Raw genomic sequence first — 17,854 nt, forward strand, 5'->3', positions numbered from 1 at the left:
GAGCTTTGTATGGTTTAAAGTCCAGTGGTGCCGCTTGGCGTGCTCATCTGGCCTCGACGATGCAGGAACTTAACTTTATTTCGTGCCTGGCTGATCCAGATGTATGGCTTCGTCCAGCACAAAAGGCCGACGGTACGGAACATTATGAATATGTGCTAATTTATACTGACGACTTTCTTTGTATCAGTTCAGATCCGAGAAACATCCTAGATTCTATCGGAAAGCATTTTAAGTTGAAGCCGGACTCAATCAAGCCCCCTGATCATTATCTAGGAGCTAATATTGCGCCATTCTCGTTGCCGGATAATCCGACAAAAGAGCGATGGTCAATGAGTTCTACAGATTACGTTAAACAAGCCGTGAAAAATGTCGAACGAGACTTGCATGAAATCGGAAGAGCCTTAAGCAATCGTGCTTCGTCTCCAATGTCCACCAGTTATCGCCCCGAGTTAGATGTTTCTACTATTCTCGATCCTGATCGCGCTAATTATTTCCAATCACAAATTGGAGTTTTGCGTTGGGCAGTTGAACTTGGTCGAATCGACATCATGTGCGAAGTGTCAATGTTGTCTTCGTTTCTTGCGATGCCGCGTGAGGGACATTTAACCGCTGTTTTCAATGTCTTTGCTTATTTGAAATCTCACAATCGGTCACGCTTGGTTTTCGATGATACTTATGCTGTGATCAATAACCAATTTAAAGAGAATGTGGATTGGACGGATTTCTACGGTGATGTTAAAGAACCGATTCCTCCAAATGCACCGCAAGCTCGCGGTAAGGCTGTTGAGATCACAACTTTTGTTGATGCTGACCATGCGGGAGACCGTGTTACTCGTCGTTCTCGTACAGGTGTTTTGATTTACGTGAATCGCGCTCCGATTATGTGGTTTTCTAAGCGCCAGAATTCTGTTGAGACCTCTACTTTCGGAAGCGAATTTGTTGCACTTAAGACCGCTACTGAGATGATTCAAGGTCTACGATACAAGCTACGTATGATGGGTATTCCTATTGACGGTGCTGCTAGAGTTTTGTGCGACAATATGTCTGTGGTTTATAATACTACAGCTCCAGAATCGATGTTGAAGAAGAAGAGTAATGCCATTGCATATCACTTTGTTCGTGAATGTGTCGCCGCGAAAGTTATCAAGATTGCGTATGAACCTACGGATACGAATTTGGCTGATGCTCTTACGAAGGTCCAGCCTGCACCGAAGCGTCAAGAACTCATACGGCAAATTTTGTGGTGACATTGGCTTATTGAAGGGTTTGCCGACTTTCCCGTTCTCGACCGTCTTTCCGGTTGGGACAAATTGCATTGCATTTGTCATATTGCATGCAGCGTCGTGTGTGTGTGCCTCTATTTTTCCCGTTGTGGTTTTGAGGGGACACATCGTCCTATGTTTGTCATAGTTCCAATGTGAGGGGACTAGAAAAACCCCACGTCAAGCGTCTGTCAGGTGTACGTTAGACTAAGACTGTTCTACTCATGCAGATAATGGTATAATTTGTGTTTTGCTCTGTTTCGTAACTACACTAGTGATCTTGTGCTATTCTAGTACGATTCTGGTCGGTTATCGTTGCAGTTTTCTACGGGAACAGAACGCAACAGTCAAGACCCAGATTTTCCCTGTAGTGTGTGCTTAAATTTGCGAGGGAGTCCCTCTCTAGCGAATGCTAGCGCTCATAATGATTTCCAGTTAGCCGAAATCATGTCTGTTTTGCGATTGGGATTGGATACCATCCGACAAGGCCATCCGAGGATACACAACACGGGCACGATCCGATGGAAAGAAGTGAAGCGTGGTGCGTTCCCGTTCGGGGGAAGCGACCAAGACTTACACTTAACACTTACAAGATGGAGATATTGGATGATTAATTGAAAACAGTCCCGAGTACAAGCCATGCTACCCACGACGGTTAATATCTTAACCGTATGTGGAGTGGTAGGGAATTGCAGAGAGAAAATCACTATAATCGACACATTGAGAGCTACTCGATCTTCCCTGCTAATTGACATTTTATCATAGGCAAAATAAATATCGATAACTGAAAAGGGCTTATTCATGATAAAATGCATCTGCTTTTATTTTGCGCGTGCCACGACTAGTCTGACTGTGAATGAATGAACGACACAACTCCATTTTCTCACGTGGGGCAGAGTCGGCTCATCCAGGCAGTCCAAATCCTTCCATGTCTGAGTCCACTCACAGTCTAACCGTTCCACAGCAATCGTCAGCGAAGAGAAAGAAATTGTGGTTAAATCGAGAGCGCTGTTGTCTTGAAAAGGAGAGAATACTGCTTGAATTCCGAATCAGATAGCGTTGTCTTGCCTGACAACAATATGTTTTCGCTCAGATTGCGTAGATTGCTCATTTCTGGCGATAGCGATACTAATAAAGAGGACAAGCCGACACCCACGACGGAAGATGATTACCGTGTGCAGATTGTCTCAAGTTCGACGCGGAGCAATCGCACTGCCATGAAAAAGGAGTACTCGAGACGCGGTAGCACTTCCGGAATATTCGGTCGCGCCAAGGAGCCCCCCTCGAAGCGCACGCCGTCGAGTAAGGAGTTGGCAGTCCTCGCGACGACTGCATCCACGGACTCCAAATGCACCACAGAACGTACCCAATCAATATGTTCCATACAACCAGGTCCCGAGAAAATTGTCTCAAAAACACGTTCGCATTGTTCAATGGTGAACAGTAAACATAATTCTTCTCGAACTAAACAGACTGTGGAGACTTTGGACGTGGATACGCCTTCACCGAGTGTCCATAGCCGCTCTTTACCCAATGGACGGAGCGGCCGAAGGAGATCGCTGCTGTCAAACGATACATCATCGTCGAAAACGAGGGAATGGGACCCGGCTATATTCGTAGTTGATTTCGCTGGACAAGCCAACAAAGCGCCTGCAAATTTGGTATCGCCATCGTGTGCACGCGAATCTCCTTTGTCCACAAACACTCATTATTTTATTCCAGATAGCAATCACGGGCAACGGTCTACCTATACATTACCGAAAGAATGCTCCGTACAAGATGGGGGCTTGGAACTGCTGAACGGACGCACCCAGATACCTTTACGACGGCGAAGTTCTCTCAGTGGCCAAATTCGGATGCCTGCCCTTTTGACTACGTCGATCACCAAAACACCGTGGAATCAAAATCTCTTTACCGTTGACTGTAACTCCATATCTGATGATCGAAGCGACGACCACGTTTTATTGATTGAAAACAAGCCAACCAAACAAGGAGAGATTATGCTGGGGGGACGAGATCTTGACGACACGGAAGACCCCTCTATGCTGTTAAACGCTGATGCTGTGAGTGTCGTTACTGCCAGTACTTGCAGCGATCTAACCATGGGAGATCCTACTATGATCAAGCTTTATGACAAAAACGGTTGTCTCCGCAAAGATCTGCTCATTGCTATGGAGAATGGTAGACCTACCATGAGAAAACAAGCCGATGCCAAATTTGTGAAGCCCAAGTATATAACGTTTCGGCGTAAAGAGCGACTGCTGCTGTAAATCTGGAAGAAAAAGGAATTTCTATGGTTGTGGAAGGGGTAGAATTGACACACGAAATGCGTCTTATCCAGAGTGGTTCTGACTGCTTCCTCTAATATTTACTCATCTATTTTTGCCGCTTAAAAAACAAAAAAGTCTATTACCGATAGTGTTTCCTTTTACTGTTACTCAGCCGACAAAATGTCACAAAATCTAGTCAGCTCTATAAAGTAGTGTCGGAGCGTACGCCGATTGGAGCGGACAGGAACACCTCCAATGTTTATCAATTTTGAACAAATGGAGGTAAAGTCAGCCCAATCTCTGTCGGTATCTGACAGTGAATAGGTCAGTAGAGTCCACTTCACAGCTAAACATTTGAGCTTGGCGAGCTATCAAATGTGCTAAGGTTACATTAAATCCGTTTACAAGACCAACTCAACCTTTCAGTAATATAAACAGAACCAGCCTCGGCTTGTCCGTCTTCCTGTATCACCTCGTAAAGCATTGGTTTTGACGCGCGTGGGCTAGTTCTTTGTCCTTCCAGAATTATGGTGTACATCACTTATCGATATCTACCGTTTATTGTATCTGGCCCTTCATGACTATGACTGACAGTGAGTTCAAGCAAAAAGTCATTCAGAGTAGCTCTTTCAACCCTATATACAAATGGCAGCCAGCAAAGCAATCATGGAAGAAACAAGGAATCGGTTGGGGTTGGTAGTGCATTGCTAGCTTGTTCCAATTGTGATGCCGGCACTTGCGTTAAATACCGATCTAATGCATGAATGACTTCTGAAAGAGGATCCAGCAAGTCTTTCGAGCCGTAACTGGCTTGGTTTTGTAGATGGAAGTTGTACTCAGCAAGGAAATTGTCCCATGCAATCCAGGCGTCGTTGCGTGCACCATACTGACGTGGTTGGCGGGTTGGTAAGTCCTGCTCAATTGAAGCTCGTCCAGGGCCATCAAAGCCCTTAGTGTAGTAAACTAAGAAAGCGTTCTGGTCGACAAAGCGCTGTTTGTAGGAAACGGGGTCGGAATAGGCGTCAAATAGAGCTTTAAAGGCTCTCTCGTCTTTTGGAACTTCTCGCAGCGTACTCGCAATATTTACTTCACCCTGAGTGTTCTTTAATTTGCTTTCCACATTCTGCAAGCTGCGTTGAAGCGCAACAATAGGGATCAGCGCTTCCACTGTCCCCACTTTTGACCTATCAATACTACCAGACTCCGGGAGATTACGTGCCTGTGTTTCCAAGGAACTGAACCTTATTCCGGAGGATACCAGAATGCTTGTTAAGAATTGTCTCCTGCTTGTTGGAGTATTCAGAACGTTCCAGCATAAACAAAATGAAAATTCTGTCAGAACGAAAAGTACTACCAATAAAAATCTATTGACTGTGAGACCCTTCCCTCTGTGCCGTATTCGTACGGCAGCTGTTATCGGAGGAGTCGCACTATTGCATCTGGTTTGACAAAAGGTGGTCCAAATAGCCACCCCATTCATTTTCTTTGCAAACAGCCTATTTTGCCTTTGAGTGTTTGTTGGCATAGTGCTCATCCGGTATACGGGCTAACGAAGAGTAATGTTCGAATATGTGAGAGTCGGATGGTGGAGAGCCTCTAAGTGAAGGAGCTAAGCGCGGTTACGTCTGTCAAGAACGCCAACTGTGTTGACAGCAACAGAAGAGATGAACAAGGGCCATAATGTAGAGCTCAATGAACTTTTGGATGCCCGAATGAACACGGCATAGCGATCTTGCAATTTTCGTCGCAAAATAATTATTTCTGGCCAGCAGAGTGGACGAAGCATGTGACACAAAAAATGCATTGAAAGGAAAAGTCTTGATTTGCTACAAAATAATGAAACGGTAATTTTATTTTTAAAAGTTTGAAACTCCGGAGGGTGCTGTTCACAAAACGTATTTCGTATGTTCTTCACCGGCCATGAGCCGTTTCTTTCCACCATTGGCACAGCGCATGGCATACATAATAAAGGTACTCTATGCTATTTTTGCGCTCAGAGTTTCATTTCATGAAGCTATTCATGATCCTAATCGTCTTGAAATCGTCACTTTCGTTCCCTCAGTTAAGCCGATCTCGGTTGATGTCGGGGCAATCCGGGAGCTTCCGCCAAAGACTCAGGGGTCTTTCTGGTGGTCGGACGATGGTACGGTTGTCTCCCGTTTTGGAACACGGCGATACCGAAAGATTCCTCAAACAGGTAGAAACCACTGTATCTCATGTCTTGACTCGCTATGAACCAGACGTTGAAATACTCAGTCTACCTCCACCGGAGCGTGAAGCGCTGGGCGTGGCCCGAAATTTGGACGACCGTCTCCGAGCATTTCGTCGGAATAATGACTGTCCTCGATGCTGGCTGCAGCGCACCCACTGTATATGTCCGGAGTGTCCGTCTTTGGAAACGCCAGCAGAAAATGTTGCTCTTGCCGGTCGCATCAATAGAATTTTTGTCCTCATGCATCACAAAGAAATTTGCTTGGCAGTCGACACAGCAAAGCTTATCTTGGCCGCTTTTCCACAACGCTCTCGACTCATTGTTGGCGGGATTGGGCCAGAGTTCCAAGAGAGCATGGAAGAGTTTTTAATTGCAATGAAAGGTGACAGTTTGGTTTTGTTTCCCTCTGACGAAGCCAAAACATTTGATGCACTTAAATGTGAATACGACGACAACAAAACTTTTGACGTATGCGTTATTGACGGGACGTGGGAACAGGCTCGAAAATTGTACAAACGTTATATTCCAGACGAAGCCGAAAGTGGTCCAACACGTGTTCAACTAAGCCAAGCATCATTGCGTCTGCTTGAGAGTCCTGGTCACAACGATACGGTATCCACATGGCGACAGCTTCGACGTCACCCTCTTGCGTGGAGAGAGATTAGCACCTTAGCTGCAACAAGACTGCTATTGAAAGACTTGGATACGGATCCTTTAGCTGACTGGAGTCGCTTGGCCAGCTACCAACAAAAAGCTGACGGAGGAGCTCGCGAGCAACTTGGGGAGCCACGAGCAAAAGGGTTCATTTGTGCAGCTTCTCAATAGCTAGTTTCTGCTGCTGCCCTTCACTGAGAGTCCTCAGCACTGTCCTATTCCACAACAAAGAATAGTTCTTGCCCCACAAGGCAAAAAATGCCAATGGGACATGAAGCAACAAACAAGAGAACTTGCCATTCCCGGAATCGAGGGCGTCGCCCTGGCCACGCTGAATATCAAGCGATCACCAGTGTCGAAATGGCCGTTGTCACTTACAGTTAATGTAAGTGATTTCGTACCGGAGTTCGAGAAGTCAACACAAAACATCACTCATTCTTCTTCAGTGGAGCCAAAATGTACTACTCACTGTCAATGCTATACATGTGCATGATGTGAAGTTGACATAGTTTCCGATGTAAGTAGTGAAAGTAATATGGCCAGTTCCAACACTCATTCATACCATATGACTTCGATATATTTACGTTACTGAAATTGCATAGTGAATTCGCACATTTACGCATTCTTGTAGTCTTCTTACAAAAGTCCTCATGAGATGTCGGAGGATGGGAAGCACAAAAGAAGCTGGCCATCTGACAAAATAGGAAAGGAAGCAAAAGCTTGCTTATTTCATGGTCCAGTTCCGGGATTTTCGAGGGTAAATGGGTTCCTGTGTGGCACACTAACACACAGAAATGTGATTAATATAAACAGAGCCGTCGAAAGATATAAATACCAGTACACTCATTGGTTCGTTCACAGAGGTGCTGGTCGCATGATGTCCACGCTGAAACTTAATGAGGAATGTTGACAGATTCACGTCCACGGTGGTCGAATTTGAGGAGGCGTGTCCATGCCATTAAGAGCTTCAAAGCTAAATACAAACGGAGATGAGATGCAATCGCTGCTGCGCGACTACGGTCAATACAATCGAGATTTATGAAGATGCATGGATTCGGTACGCCACTTCAGCCGTGTGATCGTAGACAAAATGTATTTGCTCACTGCTTTCTTTTGCATTGATGCCAGAACTGGTGGCGGTACTCCTTCTTCAACTGTGAAACTTTGCGGACTTTGTCTGGTCGACAAAAACGTCCCTGTGTTTCGGCAGAATATTCAAAAATGGTCGTTTGGGCAAGTGGAAGCATATCGCAAGGATACAAACATGTTTTGCTTCTGCTTCGGAGGCAGTACACGTGAATGGCTACCGTTGGATGAGTTCCCATTTCTCGCTTACACTCGCCACCATCGCCTGTCGGAGCCCCAGTCAGTTGAGAAGATCGCTTTTCCAAGACTAGATGGAAATGGATTGAAAGAGCATTCATACCTGGAGAGTATTGGGAGTCCCACAAACGAGTTGTCAGATATATTATCCTCTCCCGGGCATGCGCGTATATTAGATAACTGCATTTTTAGGTCGAGGAATGGGCAATTCCCGGTCGCCTCTTCGAGAATGAAACATATCGCGACCACAACCCCTGGAATGAATGATATAGAATCACTGCGGTCTCCCTCCGAAGCATATCAAGATTCAACCTACTCGGCGAATGGAAGAAAAAATGTGCCATCGCCGCAAATGTCGCATTTGAAAACGGAGACGTTGAGTTTCACACCTCCTACTCCATCTGATGATTTTTCGATGGCAACGCCAAGTCCTCCCCGAATAGAAGCTCGTCCACGATGGACTCCAATGGAAGATTCCTTGCTTTATCGTGCTTCCCACACTTCGACAGGGGGCTCTCCAGCATTAATACGATTATTCCCGAAGCGAAGCCACAATGATGTAGAAGCACGCCTCCAGGAGCTCCAGTGGCTAACGCCTGACTGCTTAGGCGAGACGTATACAAACACTTCATTGGGCGTATCCGTTATCAATGCGGTGAATAGCGAAACGCCTGGCAGGTTTTCGTTTGGCCCTTTTTGCGAGACGAAAGACACTTGTGTCAGGTGTGCATTTCTTGTTCCATCAATTCAGACCGGGCGAACTCTCTGCCAGGCAGCCGGATGGTGCGAAAGATGCTGTCGTGCATCTACACGACTCGATGGCGATTCACTTCGCTGGCATCACATCCATTCAATATCCAACTAACCAGCTAGTGGGGGGATAGCACGGTGGCGTTTAAAGCTTTGCTTATAGTTCTCTGGCTCCATTTAATCGCTATCGCTGTCCATCATCATTGCGGCAAAAACACCCCCTCCTGCTGGTTTGCTTTTTGTGGGGGCTTTGGACCACGCAGATTTTTTTGGAGCAGGAGTAACCCATTTTGGTGCCGAGGCTGTTCCACTAGCTACGCTACCTACCGGTTTTTTCTTTGTTGGCTTCTTGTTCCTTGCTGCAGCTTTCCACGCAACGCAGGCTGCTTCCACTCGTGTTGCAAAAGCGTCATCACTTTCGAACCATCCGCGGCTTGAACGCTGTATAACCACCACGAATGTATATTAGCTCACGTTACAAACAGACATTCACTCTCCACAGGGAAAGTGTTACTTACCTCCAAATCTTCAATCTCTTCTTGAATCTCGTCCTTTCGACCAATAGCCTGTGATTCTTTCAATGTCAGAAGTCTACCTTTCGCGTTTTCCTCCATCTCTAGAAGCGGAGCCATTTCGGTTCGTAGTTTATTGATTTCCAGTATATTCTTTAAAAGCGGAGGGGCTTGTGGTGATATACTTTCAAGTTTTTCTTTTCGCGCGGTTGCTTTCGTTTGAACATTTTTCAAGTTGTCAACACGCTTCGCTTTGCCTTCGCTCTCGGCCTCGACAATATCCTTTCGTAGCGTTGCGAGACGATCGTTGACTTGAGCAAGAAGCTCGATCTTTTCTCGACTCGTGATCTTGCCTGTATCGACTTGCGCGTGCATCAACTCTTTAAGGAGTGTCAGCTTCTCTTCCAGTGAGGTAATCGATACAGCATCGTAGAAATCTTGCTCAGACTCCGACAAGGGCGTGCCGGTCAAAAGCTTCGTTTCTAACACTTGTACCATGCTTTTAACCGTTTCAACTGCCGCAACACATCCTTTCTTCTGTGACCAAGTCGGACATTTACTTTCTACCATCCGCTGAAACACGTTGGCGGACGAATACGCAATTTTGTATTCCGCACTATCTTCCGCCAACAGGGCCGCTGTGGCTACTTGAGTCGTGTTCTCACTCTCACCGCCACTTTTGGAAACGTGGGGATATACCACCACTGTTTTAAGATTCTTCCCCGTATCGTGTTGGAGTTTGAAAGTTCCGGCGCCACCCCCGTGATCCTCTTGGTACCCCAGCTCCCGTAAAGGCGAAGTGATCGCTTTGGCGGCACCGTCGTCGTATTTCTGTCGAGCTAGCTTGCCCGCTCCGGTCACAAAGGTGAGTCGAATCGTCTCCGGTAACGCAAACGCTTCACGAAAGGCGTCTTGTACGGCATTTTCAATGGTGGAAGCATTCTTGCCGGCTAAATCAAACGTTTCGTTGTCTGTGGAGGCATTGAGAGGAGAGTACGATAAAGAAAGACGTGTCCATTCTGCGAGGTGAGGATACCCTTTCCATTCATCACATACACACAAGAAACATTCTACCCTACTGTGATATCTCTCAATCACGCAAAAGGAGGATGCGGTCTGGCGCAACAATAAGTGACACCGACCAGATCAACGCTCGAGAAAATCGGCAACACCCTGTCGTTGTCTTTACATTCAAGGAACGTACCGACAGCTCGGCGGATGGAAGCGGCAAGACCACTCACTGCTTGCGACATGATGATGGTGCTTTTAATTATACTAACGGGAGAAGAAAGGAATGTGTGCGACGATGATCTGGTCCATCTAGCTTGATGGGAACGGTGAGCAGTAGTAGTCCGGACAAGGCTCACAGGCATTCTTCCTCGCTTTCGTGCCCTTGGCCGATTGTCGAGTGTGTGTTCCCATTTCTGCGATTCTTGTTGGTCGCTGTGCTCCAAAGACGAATTGTATCTTCCGACAGTCTAAAATTGGAACACAGCACGCTCGTATTAGTTGAAAAATGTCGTTTCCTGTTTTGTGGACACGATTGACACCGAATCTTGGAACGGTTGGGATTTCCGTGCCGGCATTCACAGAGATTTTCTCACGAAGGAACACCACAATGCCTTACTACTCCACGCGCGGTTTCTCTTCGTGGAAGTCCCACAAACATTGTTTACTTTCGTGTCCGCGTTGGAAAGGTTCTTTCTAGCTTTTTGATCCCGTTGTCAATCAAAGAAAAGATGTCAGTCCGTATGAGAGTTGTTGCAATCGTCGTGTTGTGGCTAGGTTGGACTGCAGCCGCGTTGGGTGATGCCCCAGTAGAACGCGCGACCGTACCGTACCTCCGAACCGAACCGGCACTCGTTGTCGCCACCGTGCGGAAAGATTCGTTCCCGGAACATAACAACACCGCCACAGTCCGCGTACTCGATGACGCGATGCCTTACTCGTACGAAGAGTCGTTGACGATTGAGTTCTTGGAGTATACATCCTGTGCCGGCAACGATGTCTGTGTGGATTGCAACCATGCCGTTGGTTGTCACTGGTGCTCACACGACGATTCCTGTCACGCCATTGGAAGTGTACACGGTTGCACCTTTGGAGCTTCTTGTGATTCCGGCAATGATGACAACAACAAGAATAATACCGACACGTCGGGCTGTTTGCAGCACGAAACTTGCTCCGATTGTGCGCTTAGTTCCAAGCTTTGTCACTGGTGTGGTCACGACAATGCCTGTCACGCGATTGGTTCCGTCTACGGATGCGTCACGGGGGTGGACTGCTACTCTAACGAGCGCTGTCACCGCAAAGTTCCCGAAGCGCTTAACAAGCACGACTTTACCTTTACCCAGATGGGATTCCTACCCATGATGCTGGTCATTCTAGTTGGCTCTTGCCTTTTTTGTTGTCTGTCCAGTTGCTTTTGCGTAGCGAGCGGTGTCAAGGGAGCGTATGATGATTTGGCTGATTTGGCAACGACGGATCACCGTCGTTACGACGGTGACGATTTGGTGGCGCTCGGGGAACCCCTTTTGATGGTACAATCGACCGAAAATGAACCAGTAGCAACTGATGGCGATAGTGACAATGCACGGGAACCAACGCAGGGGCAAGTGGATACCGAACAGCCTCTCAATGTAACGGACGAAGCCAACGAAGATCAGCTGTCTCCGGAAACGGAAGAAACCCCTCTAGTGGAAGGACAGGAAAACAATCCTATCGCAACCGGTTACGTACAGTTGTGTGACATGTTCCATACACCGGCCGGACAACAGCCAGAGTTGGTTCTCGCTCCACCACGCCACTCGATCCGGTCTCGCCAACCCCGCCATATGCAACGACTCTACAATATGTGCGTAGTCATGTACATCCTTTTGACGACACTGGTCGTCGGTTTGGTGGTGGCCGCCATTCGCTACTACCCCAAGGCACCAGTGTACAATATTTGCAACGATTCCGTTGCTTGGAAATCGCTCATTGATAGTATGGCTTCCATGAAAGTTTCCGCGGATTTTGAACTGTTGGCATCGATTTCGAATCCCAATCATTTTGATGTCGCCCTAGATATGGGCAAGGGATCGTTTACTCACGATCACGCCTTTGTTGGAACCTTTGAAATTCCCCCGGTCACGGCCAAGGCCATGAGTATCACCGACATGATGATTATCGCTTCGTTTTCCCCAGATAAATGGGACGCTCTGTCGCTGACGGCAGAGTACTATAGGGGTAAGTTAGTGTTGGCGGTCGACGCTGAGGCCACTATCCGGGTACCGGTATTGGCCGACTATTCATTTACGACGACCGTCAAGAACATGAAGGTGAGGGTCAACGAAATGGCGGACCGGAGTCTTTGTGCTTGCCCAACTTGGAACGAACCCAAAAAGATCTACTTGGCCGGGATCGAAAGTGTGCCAGACTTCATGCATTTGTAAGACACCTGCGACTTGGAAGAACGAACACTGATTTCTTGCTGCTTCGCCGGGTGTATTTTACGTAGCTGCTTTGTCAACACACTATTTTACCTTTAAGACTGGTAACTTGCGGACGCAAAAAAAGATCGGAGCATAGGATGGTGTAATACCTGTTACCAGCTTTTTCCATGATTGTCCACAATCTCTGCTGTTCTAGATGCTCATCAAAGGGATCTCGGTACAAGTAGGAATGGCTCAAATCGTTGGTTTCCGAGAAGAGCGCCGAACTGTCGCTTTTCAACAGCACAAAAAAGCTGTTGAATAATTAGTAGATCAGTATGAAAAGTAGGTAATTCTTATTCGTACAATTTCTCTGCACAAAGAAAGGTCAGCTTTTGCTACGGGGCTCTGCGAAAACTTCTACTTTCATTCCATCATCGGATAAAGGGATCTGTTTCACTTGACAGTGAGTCCAAGTTTGATGACATTTGGCAATAGATAACATATGCAGAGTCAAAGCTTACCCTCTTGGTATACTTCAATTTGTTGGCAATTCACGTGGCGCTTGGGTTTCTTAGAACAGCTTGGCCCGTGCCTGAGTCAGAGAGTTTCGGTTTTTTGACCAGTTAAGGCACCTTCAGGGCATATGACAATAGTGGTTTCCTGTTACTTTGGATCAACAAGACCATTCCAAGTGACAAAAGATTTACCACGAATATAGTCAACACTCTTGTGGTCAGACTGTTGCACAAGTCTTCCCAAGATTGGATTAGGACGGGAGCATAAGTCTGTCAATATCATGTTTGAAGGAGTTCCATACATTGTTTCAGATTGGGTAAGACAATGAGAGTTCGGCTTGTCTAGCATTGCAAATGGGCTAATGCTAGGGTGCACTTTGGGCCTCATAAGTAGCAGAACCGGCGGGGTGACTGGCGAAGTAGAATCGCTATCAGTACTTCGTTGCAATCATCCTTTCAACTTGCAAAGGAATCTCGCAAAGGTCCCTTCTTTTCACCTGATGCACACTTCCATGTTTCAATTACAGTTTTTACTGCTAAAACAACTATAAACCCTGATGGCCTGATGAATGGGCTTTGGTGTTCTCTGTTTTGTGACGGTTTGTCGCAATTATACAGTTGAGGCGTTTCTGGCTATGAAGATTTCGACTCATTCGACTAATTGTGATCGAAGCCTTCACTGTCAATCTTACTGCAAGTCCGAAAGTGAACAAGTCTGTTCAAAGACGATCTTCCAACGGCGTCTATCAATAGGAGGATGGATAGGCGCTGCTATCTTTGTCCGACATGTGTTGGAACTTACGCTTCCATGCACATGGACTCGCTCCGCAAGATTTTGAACCATTTACTGATGGTAATGATGATGTGTAATATTTTTCTGTTTGTGGCGTCTTGGAACGTTTCCTTTCTACCGATAATGGGATTCAACACAGTTTTGGTAGCTTTTTTTCTGTGCTTTCAAAATATCGTGGTATGGCTCATCCTCAACAACAATAGGATTTCTGCTCTTTCCTTTCTGGCACCAACCGATTTTATGGTTGGCGTGTCGCTGGGTATTACAGTCGGAGGGGCCATTCTGTCCTTTGTCATTTCCAGCGCTTACCGCCATATGTCGCGGTGCGATGCGGTACAACCCATCCCGGTCTACGAGTACGTCTGCGCAGAACGAAAATCAAGCATGGCAGGGATATGGTTCTGGAGTGGCCTTGTTTTCTGGTTGAATTTTTGTTCAAGTTTGCTTTTGGCAATAGGACGAGACGAGTTGACTCAACAAAATCATTATGAGAACATTGGATTGTCGATGGACGATTACGAAGGGCATTTTCACCAACATCATCAACAAGAACACGGAAGAAACGACTTTCTGGGAGACGCGATGAGCGGCATACCCCCCTTCGTCGGAGACTACTCGACGGTGCCCGAGATTCGGTCTGCTATGGAAGAGGCTGAACGAAGGGCATCCAATAACAAACCGTCTGTTGAAAAGGCTTACATCCAACAAGTATAGTATACACGCAAGCTACCTAGTAAATCATTGGACAGAGTGATGTTTACATTAGTTTTTGAATTTCACTAAAGGATGCGGTGTTTCGTTAGGCTTTTGCGTTTCCTCTAGGTAAAAATCCCCGGAAGCAACTGTCCGTGTCAAGCCGAGGAATCGTTTGTTGTGAAAGTATAGGTGATTCGAGCGACTTCGGCTATGTTAACGGTAAGGTAAATCAGAAGAGCATGTTGTATTCATCGCATTTTATCAAATGTCTGTGCGGCTCGGACTCGACTTCAAAGAACTGCATTCCTTCTTCCAAGAGGCGTTTGGTCCATTTCGTGAATACGCAAGAACTACGAATGAAATTGACACAGACCATGAAGGCGAGGTAGATAGAGGTTACTGTCAAAAGAACAAGATACATTTGACGACGGTAAATAAGCGTTCTTACAATTTTATTGATTTATTCATTTATTATATAGATAAAATACACTCCCGATAGCACGATGACACACCTAGGGCTGGTACGGATGGACTTATAGTGAAGCGGTTATCACCCAGCACTTTGAATGCTGTATCCCGGGTTCGAATCCCGGTAGGTCCTTGTTATTTTTGCCATTTTTAGCGAAGCTGACACAGTCAACTTTCAGAGTAAACTGTTTTTGTCTGTGATTGCTTTCTTGATGCCTCATCCTTTGACAGTGAGTCGTCAAAGAAGGCCAGTAGCAACAAGCTTCTTACACCATTTTTGGAAGATGAAACGAGCTCTAGTTATCTTTACTTTAGCTACCGCTCGAAATCCTTTACGTGTAAGGGGGTTTCAAGTCGCTTCCTTATTGCCAAAAACGAGCTCTGCACGTCTCGATTGCTCCCACGTAGCCGCTTATCGAGCTTCTCCTCATTTGTCACGATCAAGCTTTGTTTCCGGTTCGTTCACTGAACAGGACTTCCTATCGTTTCCTGATAGAAGACCCCCGCACTTCATTTTTCATCGAGTTTTCACAAGATTTTTTCACCTAATTTCTCAACTGCGGAAATCCTTTGCAAAGGTGGCTTTGGCGCTCATTATTGCGTTTTCGCTAGTGTCAAATCCGGCCTTAGCCGTGACAGGTGGGCGAATGGGCGGATCCTTTGGTAAATCGAGCAGTGCTTCCATGTCTCGTCCCATGACCCGTCAATCGTCGCCACGATCCGGCAGTCGAGGAGCTCCTCGAGTTGCTATTCACAACCACAATTCGCGGCCCCGCTACCGCTACCGCTCGACGAGTATGTACGGGAGTTTCGATGATGCACTCTTAGCGCCACGTTGCCACCGTCCCGTGGCTGCGAGATTTTCCGCTTCTGATGTTGTCTTGTTGACGGGGACGTCCGCATTGATTTTCTACGGTGTAACCAATAATTTTAGAGGCAAACGTGACGGTGACGAAAGTGCTCTGGGACCGGGAGCATCGGTTGCATCCGTCACAATTGCGTTGGATGTTCCCAGTCGAAAAAATCCGAACTCAGTTTTACACAGACTGAAGCGTATTTCAGAACGAGCCAATATGGCATCCCGAAAAGGTGTGCAGGATTTGGTGTCGGAAGGTAATTGGAATGTGTTTTTTGGCGGTCTTTCCAGTACTCGTTCCTTACTATTCGTCCATTTCTATGCTCCCTTTCCTGGTTTTTGTCCTAATGTAAATAGTCTCCTTGGAATTGTTGCGGCAAGAAAAGGCAGTTTCATCAGGCAAGACGTACTCGCAGCATTTCTCGAGTGTCACTCCAGCCGAGCGTGATTTCCAGCGACAATCAATCCAAAGTCGGAGCAAATTTGACCGTGAATCAGGTAAGTTGCCGCAAGCATTGCTACGCGCCAGAAAGTATCACTAGTAGATGCAAAACTCATGAAGGCTTTTCTCGTTCGAAAATGTACAGTGAATAAATTTGGATCCGAGGACCGTTCGGAACGTTCACAGGGCGCACCAACTTCGTTGTCCCTATCGAAAGACCGTTCTCAAGCCACGAAGGCAGTTGTGACATTGCATTTGGCCATTGAGGGTGATTCAACTCTTCTACCTCCCGTGCGTACCCGTACGGATTTGCTCTTGGCGCTGAAGAAAATAGCGGCTGATGTGGTCGTGTCTGACTGCCTATTGTCAGCCGAAGTCTTGTGGGCGCCCGAGGAAGACTGGGACATGCTTACGGAACGAGATATTTATGCGGACTATCCCGATCTGATTTCAGTGTAATGGACAACTCGCAACAGATTACTGAAAATCAATAGATATTGATACAACAATCCATCCATGGGCGTTGGTATACTAGGTTACTTTATTGTGGAGACTTGTAGATCTCTAGCTAGATAACAGTTAGTGGTAGTGCACATGGGATTGGTGTAGATTTCGAAAAAAAGTAAGACACCCGATGTGGGGATCGAACCCACGACCACACGATTAAAAGTCGAGCGCTCTACCGACTGAGCTAACCGGGTTGCTCTTTCAAGTCCTGGTAAAATGTTGTATAATAACTGATTTTTTTATTTCTCTATCTCTAAATGAAGCAAATGCAAAGAATGTACAGAGTATCGAGCACAGGCGGGACCACCGGAAAGCTAGAAAAAGGATTGGAAATGGAAGCTGGGTGGTTTTTAGGATGGGAGGTGTCACTGTCAACGCCATTTTGTGTCGTCAGTGTAGGTTAGGGTGCGTAAAGAAACCCTATCCAATTAGTAGATTAGGGGCTTTGCTGGACGTCCGGATGGGAGCGACATCGCGCCAAACGGCAGAAAGTTCTGTACGGTGAGGCGCGAAACAGACGACCGGCGTCCCTTTGGAGCGCTAGCCGGACACCTTTGCATCTCGTCCGATCGACGCAAGCCGAACAATGGGCAAAACCCGTGACATACTCGCACGCACACTTTGCTTGGACCTTACCGGCTCCTTACTTCGAACAAACGCCTTTGGTTCGTCTCCTCCACTATTCTAGAGTGTTGCTCCCGTGTACTCGCCTCCGCAAGAATGAGCAGTCCTACCGTGAAGGCATTGCGTGACGAAATCGAGTCGGCATTGGCCGATGCCGGACTGTCCAAGGTCGACCCGGATATCTTGAGCAAGTGTAAGTGAAGTTGGACACCCTTTGGTTGCGACTACTACTGTTGCTTGGGAACGCTTTTTTTCACCGCGAGTACTCACAGTCTTTCCAAAACATCGGCAGGTGTCGGTTTGGCGACTTCTCTGCAACTGTCGCCGCAAAAGATGGCCGTTTGCTGGGAAACTCTGAGTTTGAACCGCAAACTGCAAACCTTGAACGCCACCGCCTTTCATTCGTACCGACAGGCCTTGATCAAAGAGTCCGATGCGGTGGACCGGATGGAGGGTTCGTTCGCCGCGAGCACGGGTGTTGTGGGGACCGTCTTGGGTCGCAAACACGCATTGCCCAGCGTCACGCCCCCCGCCAAGCGTTCCCCGCATCTACCCGC

At 46.9% G+C, this 17,854-nt stretch overlaps 7 protein-coding genes across 7 annotated transcripts; 5 read left to right on the forward strand and 2 right to left on the reverse strand.

Moving 5' to 3' along the window:
• Positions 1-2,341: 2,341 nt before the first annotated feature.
• Positions 2,342-3,532, forward strand: PHATRDRAFT_35346 (predicted protein; the record flags this gene model as incomplete). Its single annotated transcript, XM_002179658.1, has 1 exon — positions 2,342-3,532. One exon carries the CDS (start codon positions 2,342-2,344, stop codon positions 3,530-3,532), a length of 1,191 nt encoding a protein of 396 aa, XP_002179694.1.
• A 596-nt stretch (positions 3,533-4,128) lies between these two features.
• PHATRDRAFT_45607 (predicted protein) lies at positions 4,129-4,848 on the reverse strand (the record flags this gene model as incomplete). Its single annotated transcript, XM_002179863.1, has 2 exons — positions 4,129-4,716; positions 4,748-4,848. The coding sequence occupies 2 exons, from the start codon at positions 4,846-4,848 to the stop codon at positions 4,197-4,199; spliced, it is 621 nt and encodes a 206-aa protein (XP_002179899.1). The 3' UTR covers positions 4,129-4,196.
• Positions 4,849-5,540: 692 nt separating this feature from the next.
• PHATRDRAFT_45608 (predicted protein) lies at positions 5,541-6,646 on the forward strand (the record flags this gene model as incomplete). The annotated part of the gene is made up of 1 exon (XM_002179659.1): positions 5,541-6,646. One exon carries the CDS (start codon positions 5,541-5,543, stop codon positions 6,567-6,569), a length of 1,029 nt encoding a protein of 342 aa, XP_002179695.1. The 3' UTR covers positions 6,570-6,646.
• Positions 6,647-8,611: 1,965 nt separating this feature from the next.
• On the reverse strand, positions 8,612-10,298 carry PHATRDRAFT_45609 (predicted protein). The gene is made up of 3 exons (XM_002179864.1): positions 10,188-10,298; positions 8,990-9,954; positions 8,612-8,912 (listed from the first exon to the last, which is right to left on the reverse strand). Exons 1-3 carry the CDS (start codon positions 10,234-10,236, stop codon positions 8,649-8,651), a joined length of 1,278 nt encoding a protein of 425 aa, XP_002179900.1. The 5' UTR covers positions 10,237-10,298; the 3' UTR covers positions 8,612-8,648.
• A 356-nt stretch (positions 10,299-10,654) lies between these two features.
• Positions 10,655-12,590, forward strand: PHATRDRAFT_45610 (predicted protein). Its single transcript, XM_002179660.1, has one exon. The coding sequence runs from the start codon at positions 10,723-10,725 to the stop codon at positions 12,412-12,414; it is 1,692 nt and encodes a 563-aa protein (XP_002179696.1). The 5' UTR covers positions 10,655-10,722; the 3' UTR covers positions 12,415-12,590.
• A 1,069-nt stretch (positions 12,591-13,659) lies between these two features.
• PHATRDRAFT_45611 (predicted protein) lies at positions 13,660-14,460 on the forward strand. The gene has a single exon (XM_002179661.1). It carries the CDS (start codon positions 13,669-13,671, stop codon positions 14,416-14,418), a length of 750 nt encoding a protein of 249 aa, XP_002179697.1. The 5' UTR covers positions 13,660-13,668; the 3' UTR covers positions 14,419-14,460.
• Positions 14,461-14,665: 205 nt separating this feature from the next.
• PHATRDRAFT_45612 (predicted protein) lies at positions 14,666-16,705 on the forward strand (the record flags this gene model as incomplete). Its single annotated transcript, XM_002179662.1, has 5 exons — positions 14,666-14,830; positions 14,917-14,992; positions 15,184-15,981; positions 16,082-16,222; positions 16,312-16,705. 5 exons carry the CDS (start codon positions 14,666-14,668, stop codon positions 16,623-16,625), a joined length of 1,494 nt encoding a protein of 497 aa, XP_002179698.1. The 3' UTR covers positions 16,626-16,705.
• Positions 16,706-17,854: the final 1,149 nt, after the last annotated feature.

This window comes from Phaeodactylum tricornutum, chromosome 7, assembly GCF_000150955.2.
Source record: "Phaeodactylum tricornutum CCAP 1055/1 chromosome 7, whole genome shotgun sequence".
Taxonomy (NCBI): domain Eukaryota; phylum Bacillariophyta; class Bacillariophyceae; order Surirellales; family Neidiaceae; genus Phaeodactylum; species Phaeodactylum tricornutum.